General features: G+C 38.3%; 1 protein-coding gene across 2 annotated transcripts in view; it reads left to right on the top strand.

The window, feature by feature from the left end:
- LOC107690243 (germ cell-specific gene 1-like protein) overlaps positions 1–6,137 on the top strand; it is a 17,045-nt gene extending 10,908 nt beyond the window's left edge. For both annotated transcript variants that reach the window (XM_016488498.1, XM_016488499.1), the window contains 2 exons: positions 2,224–2,335; positions 5,046–6,137. In XM_016488498.1, coding sequence (XP_016343984.1) covers positions 2,224–2,335; positions 5,046–5,358 — 425 coding nt within the window. In that variant the 3' untranslated portion in view covers positions 5,359–6,137. The remainder of the gene's footprint in view (positions 1–2,223; positions 2,336–5,045) is intronic.
- Positions 6,138–6,806: the final 669 nt, after the last annotated feature.

Here is a 6,806-nt window from a genome sequence, read left to right on the forward strand (position 1 = left end):
AGGGCTCCTGATCCCCAGTTCAGCCCAGGGAGGGCTCCTGATCCCCCGTTAAGCCCAGGGAGGTCTCCAGGCCCCGAGTACAGCCCCGTAAATTTCCCCAAGTATTTTTTTGGGGGGGGGGTAGTAAGGCTCCAGCCGTAGAGGCTGGGGCCGGGGCCGTGGCCGAGGCTGCTCTGCCATGGCCTCCTAAACTACCTGCTCCACCCTGGCCTCCCGAGTCCCCTTATCCGCCCTGGCCTCCCGAGGCTCCTGATCCACCATGGCGCCCCGAACGGGTACCGCTCTGGAGGCCCACTGTCCCGTGTCTGTCCTGAGGGACCTCCAGAGTGCCCCCCACTCCCCATTGGATGTTATATGGCGTGAAGACACGCCTTCTGGAGGGAGGCATTATGTCAGACTCTGTTTTGTGTATGTTTTGCTCCGTGACCCAGTTTGTCCCCCACGTATTCAGTTAATTTGTCCCAGGTGTTTCCTATGTGGTTTCCATTGATCCCAGGTGTGTCTTGTCATCCCATCATCCTGTTCTGTGTATTTAAAGTGTTCCCAGTCCCTAGTTCTCTGTCAGCTGTTATACGTCATCCTGAGTTCTTGAGTTTGTCTTCCTTGGTTCATGGAATTAAAGTCTAGTTAAAGTATTCTCCAGCGTCTCCTCGTTCCTCTCTAGTGTAGTGTGATAACACAAAAGACTGGAGTAATGGCTAGATCTATCTATCTGTGTGTGAATATTTGACACTTAATTTTTATCTCTAGAATAATACTTTATGACCAGATTAATCTAAAACATGACCTTGATATTCAAATGTTAATTTTTGTTGTTAACGTTTTATTAAGATTCTGTGAAATCTGTTAACTACTAATTTCTCACTCGAGACACATTGACTTGAGAATGAGATGATGTGGAGAAAACAGAGGTCTCCCTGGACTACATCTCTCTCCCTCTACAGTCTAGTGCATCATGGGTAAACCTCAGCAGTTAGAAAGCCAGAACAGCTGCTGCTTTTTGAATTTCTGATTATTTGATTTGCTGAATACCCAATAGTCTTGTTCATTTGGGGCCTTAATGCTTTTTAATTCCAAGTGCAGCCGAGAGAGAGAGTGAAATCACCCATCCAGAGATGAGCCTTCATGTGGTTAGCTGACAGCGGTTAAACACAAGTTAGGATAAACTAAATAGGCTTTAAACTTTTCAAAGGAAGAAAAAATATTCCCATATATTTAGTTGTAGACATCACAGGTTGCCAGTCTAATCAAATTCTAATATTTTTGTCCAAATTTATCTGTCACTTGGTATAAATTAGCCAGACTAAGCATACCAAAATGGACAGCTGCATGACATACCCTAAATCACCCTAAAACACCACAAACAAAACCATGTAAGCTACCAGAAAATGTAACTGATGTTACAATAAAAACTAAAAAGCAAGTTATATAAATGAATTTCAATTGATTTGAAAAGCATTTTTGTTGTGGTCAACAGATAATCTGATGTAAAATCTGGGTTAACAGAACATTGAAAAAATTAGAGGAAATTGTGTTAAAATAAAAAAATAATTATATAACAGAGTGATATATTTGTCAGTAGAGTAACAAGTTGTATTTAAAGTAACATAGGGTAAAAAAGCAAATGTTATGCAAGTGAGGATTTACAGTTACATGTTTCATAACAACTGCACCTTATTTATCCCTCAACAGCGGTGCTTTTGAGCCCGGCTTGACACTAGATACGCCCGACACAGCCTACTGTATGTGATTGGGAACAGGTTCTACCTGCACATAATGCAGGGATTTTGTCTTGTAATCCAAAGGATCAAAGGTTAATAGTGTTTGTTATAGAGAAAATCTGTATTGTAACTGTGTTTATATCATCTCTATGACGTAAATTGTGTACACAGTTCCAAAAATATACAAATACGTCCATAACCCGGTCCTAATTTACTCACCCTCATTCCAAATCAATGCTGTTTTTCTGTGGAACACAAAAGGGGATTTTTTTTAATGTTCACATAGTTCTTTTCCATGCTGGATCATTGAGTCAAAGAATGGGAAGAGATTCATGACTCAATCATTCAGTCTCAGAAGTTCAGAAGATATCATCTCTGTACTGTGTTCCCCAGAAAAATGTAAGTCATACAGGTTTGGAGTAAATAATGACAAAACCATTTCTATCCAGTGAGCAACAACGGTGTGAGAAATGACCAATTGCATGTGTGGATTCCTCAACAGGTCTTCTGGGAATGGTGGCTCACATGATGTACACGCAAGTGTTCCAGATCACAGTCAGTTTGGGACCAGAGGACTGGAGGCCTCACACATGGGACTATGGCTGGTCTTTCTGGTAAGCTTTCTCTGATATTTCCAATCACATTTGCATCATCAGCCTAAATTTGATGGGTATGCAGTGAAAGAAAAAAAATGCTTATATTCAGGAAGGACATTAAATTGAGACAAAAGAGCACTATAAAAGTAAGTGGATGTTGGAGTGTGGATGTTGAAAATTCACTTTAATTGCAAGTCGCTCTTGCTCAGGTAGTGAGAAGTAGCGACATCTGATTTGTGACTAAACTCTATATATTTTCAAACTCTGAATATTTTCACCCTTAGTAGTTCCTGATCAATAATTCAATGGAATTCTCTAGAGCAGTAGCTTCAAGTCCCTTCCCAGTACTTGGTGCTTTTACATCCATCCTGTGTTATATAATTCACCAAGGCAAAGAAGCGAGGCGTTCTCAGAAGTCACAGATGTGCGGGTGTCTGGTCCTCATTCTGCGACAAATGAATCTGGCTCTTGCAGACCCTTCTCATTTCAGGTTCACTTTCTCCAATATAAGTGCTCTCTTTCCAACAGAACTGACAACCTAGAGAAAAAAAGGCCACGTTGACCCATGTATCTGTGAAAATAAAAAAATAAAACATTGTATCATAGAATATTACAAATTGTAAGATTTTTTGTAACATTTTTAAAAGAAGTCTGCTCACCAAGGCTGCATTTATTTGTTCAAAATATAGTAAAAACAGTAATAATGTGATATATTATTACAATTATACCTGTTTTCTATTTGAATATATTTTAAAATGTAATTTATTCCTGTGATGGCAAAGCTGAATTTTTAGCAGTCAGGAGTTTTACTATGTGATATCAAAATAATCTATCTGTAATTTCCGAAATGCTTATATTTTCTGAAATGCTGCCATTTTTATATAATTAAAAAAAGATATTGTAGGTCAAATACTTGGATTGGATTCCAAAATGCAAAATTGGATACAAAACATTTAGTGGTATCAGTAGACAGTGACCAAGGGTGTCTTTTTGGTGAAAATCCAGTTACTGTCAATATAAAGTTTGAAGTGCTTTTACTGCCTTTATAAAAATGTAAAAAGTCTTAAATAGAAACTTTTCCATTGGTGTTTTATGTTGCATGTCAACTCTACAGTGAATTTTTGGAGTGAGTCTCTGTCATTTAATTTTTTGGGACCATGCCTGTCTGTTAGAGCAGAGAGGGAATGGCTGTACTGGATCTCCCAGCAAATGATTTGTGTTATTTTGGCACTTGGATATAAGAGACATGCATTGGGGTTCTGACAGGCATGAAAGTGGTATTTACATTGGCTGAATTACCACAGATGCTTGCCTGGCATCCATTAGTCTAGGCAAAAATTGCTTCATTTGTCCTCTGCCATCTGGCCAATTTCTTGTTTTCTCCCTCTATTTCTGTACTACCTTTACTACCTTACTGAATGGTAAGAACCTGAAAATGAAAGAGTAATTGAAGTTTTAGCTTCAAGGTTTAATTTCCCCAGCTCACAAGTACAAATACTGAACTCTCACGGTTTTTGATTGGAAACTGAAGGTAATTTGCAGTCTATAAATCACAGACACTTTTTGGGGAATGCAACTTTAGTATTCCTGAAAAATGAAAATAAAGAAAAAAACCTGTTTCAGAACATAGATAAAGATTTGAACTGGCAAAAAAGTTCACAGCAAAAAAGCGTCTATTTTAGAAAACACATCTTAAGCCTCAAAGCAATATGCATTAATATTAGTAGTGTCTCATTCTGTAGTGAAATGATGTTCATTTTTAAGAAAGTTAGGGATGCACCGATATGAACATCTTGGCCGATACCGATAACCGATAATTCTTTATTTTTGAAAGCCGATAACCGATATGTTGGCCGATAAATCTATATCCACATTTTTATATACTTTTTGAGAGCCTGATTACAAAAAAGGTCTCATCATTAAAACCCACATCCCAAACACTTCAACATAAGCAGCCTAGTTTGAACGGTGTACGTTTTAAAAATAATTTTACTCTACCATTACCAAATTTAGTCATAAAGTTTTACAAATAAATAAAATAATGCATAAATAATGCAAACAAGTCACTGGACAAGAGAATTAATAGTTTTCGTTTTTTCTTTCTGAAGTGCTTGACTGGGTTTCTGCTTTAAACAAAGCTTTTGAGTGGCTTGTGAATGAGCACATCATTGGTATAGGACCTAACAAATTAATCTACAGATTTCTCTCTCAGCGAATTATCAATTAGGCCTATCAACACAAAAAGTGTAGTAATTTAACTAATGTAATAATATTTAATTATGTTACAAAGTTAATATTTTTGTTTTTAAGTATTTAATATTTGTATTGCAAATATAAGCCGTTCCTCTAAAGAAACACATTTTTCCCTACAATAGTTTTTCTTGACCTGCATAGACTTTAACAATGAGCTCTTAACATCAACACACAACAAATAACTAACCGTGACAACAACAACAACAAAACAAACGGCATAAATAAATGCAGCAAACAGCAAAACAAATAAGCTTGTACAGTTGCACCATTTGTTCATGTTGCAAAGCATTCTGGTAACTCATAAATTGTTCAGTATGAACTAGTTTGTTCAGACAACTCTTTTAGTCTAGTTGTGACAACATTTAGGGGAATACGGTTGGCCTGACAGGTGTTATACACATTCAGATTTACATTTTAGTAACTGTAAATAGCATGTAAAATCTCATATATTTTTCATGTGTGTGTGTTTTTACAGTATGGCCTGGGGCTCATTTACCTGTTGCATGGCTGCCTCCGTCACCACCCTCAACTCCTACACAAAAACGGTGATTGAGTTCAGGCACAAACGGAAGCTCTTTGAGCAAGGCCTGCGCGAAGAGCAAACCTTCCTGGATCCAGAGGCCTTCCATTACTTCCGTGACAGGTCCGTCCAGTCCATCTCCAGCTCTATAGATGTTTACCCAAGCCACGGAAGCAGCCATGGTAGCAGTCGTGGGAAAATGCGCTCCCCTCCGGCTCCAGTGGACCAGAGCGACAACACAGAGTCTTTGGGAGAAGAGCAGTGCTGAGAGGACGTGAACTCGGTACTGCACAGGTGGCCTTGCTTGGACTGGACAACTCGGAATACTGATGAACTGGGATGCGAGGGGTTGGAATGTTGAATTCCCTTTTTTGATACGCATTATGAGGGTAAAAAATGGACATGAGTAACAGTATTGAACAAGGCGTGCAGGTAACAAGCTGAGCCTTAGCGTAGAGAAATCAGTGATTGTAAATAAAATCATGCGGAAAGGGAGCGTTTTTTCGCCCATCGACAGATAGCTGCGGTCTGCATGGGCAGGTGGGAAAACCATACGATTTACACTGTCGTGAAGACTGAGCAGTGCGCGCCTCTAAAACCGCATCAAAGCATCTGTCAGTCCCTCGCCCTGACACCTAGACATGCTCCTGAGTATTTATCGGTCTTACACAGTACGTGAAATGCCCTCCTCCCTTGGTGAGATCTGCTTGAATATGCCTTCATGTTACAAACAGCAGAGTAGAGTACCGTTTAAATCCTGCCTTCAATACTGCTGCAGCTGAACACAGGAGAAGCACAGCCCATTTCAGTTGCAACATCCACTAGGTATACAAGGTTACTGCCACTTGGATTTTGCCTGTTTCTGTCTATTGTCGTGCATTACTGGCTTGATTAGCAGCAGTCAGTGACAAGATTGTAAACCCTGACCCCAAATCATTTTTTCTTTTGTAATATTTTGAACATCTTATTAATGTACATACAGTGAATGGAATATTCTATCTATTAATGAATGTACTAAATTGTATATTTATCTATGTATGCACTATAATCCTGTCTTTTTCATTTGATAAAAGAGGAACAAAATTGTCATCTTGAATTTTTTCAAGTTTGTTTTTAGACTAGAAGATATAGGAAATTAAGCACAACAGTTCTTTATTCTTTAGAAACATATATGTATATATATATTACACCTTGTATTCCACCTTGGCCATATAATTTAATTTTTGTGAATCATTTCATTTTTAAGTATAAAAGTGTGCCAAATTTAAACATTTTATACCGTCACACAAAATTAAATGTTAAGTTTTGTAAAAAAGGACATGAACAATGTTTCATTCAATATAAATATTGAAAACCTTGTACATTTTCAACCCAAAAGGTAATCGCAACTTTGTATATCTCACAAGTGCCACAGACAGACAGACAGACAGACAGACAGATAGATAGATAGATAGATAGATAGATAGAAGACATCCTGCGTTTGCTATTATAGGGAATGTTATTTTTTCACATCTGGAGCTCAACAGCATGTCTGTGAGTGCAGTCCTTCTCAGTGAATAATTTTCTGTGAGTTCAGGATTTATGCTATTCAAGCTATTGAATTACACTAGAAGTCATAAAACTGCTTGCTGTAGCAAGCGCTTGCATGGTGTAGAACATGCCTTCAGCAGAAGCCCAGATCAAACAGCCAGTCAAATTAAAAGGGATTGATCTTGC

The sequence above is a fragment of the Sinocyclocheilus anshuiensis genome, unplaced genomic scaffold, assembly GCF_001515605.1.
Source record: "Sinocyclocheilus anshuiensis isolate Anshui unplaced genomic scaffold, SAMN03320099.WGS_v1.1 scaffold461, whole genome shotgun sequence".
Taxonomy (NCBI): Eukaryota; Metazoa; Chordata; class Actinopteri; order Cypriniformes; family Cyprinidae; genus Sinocyclocheilus; species Sinocyclocheilus anshuiensis.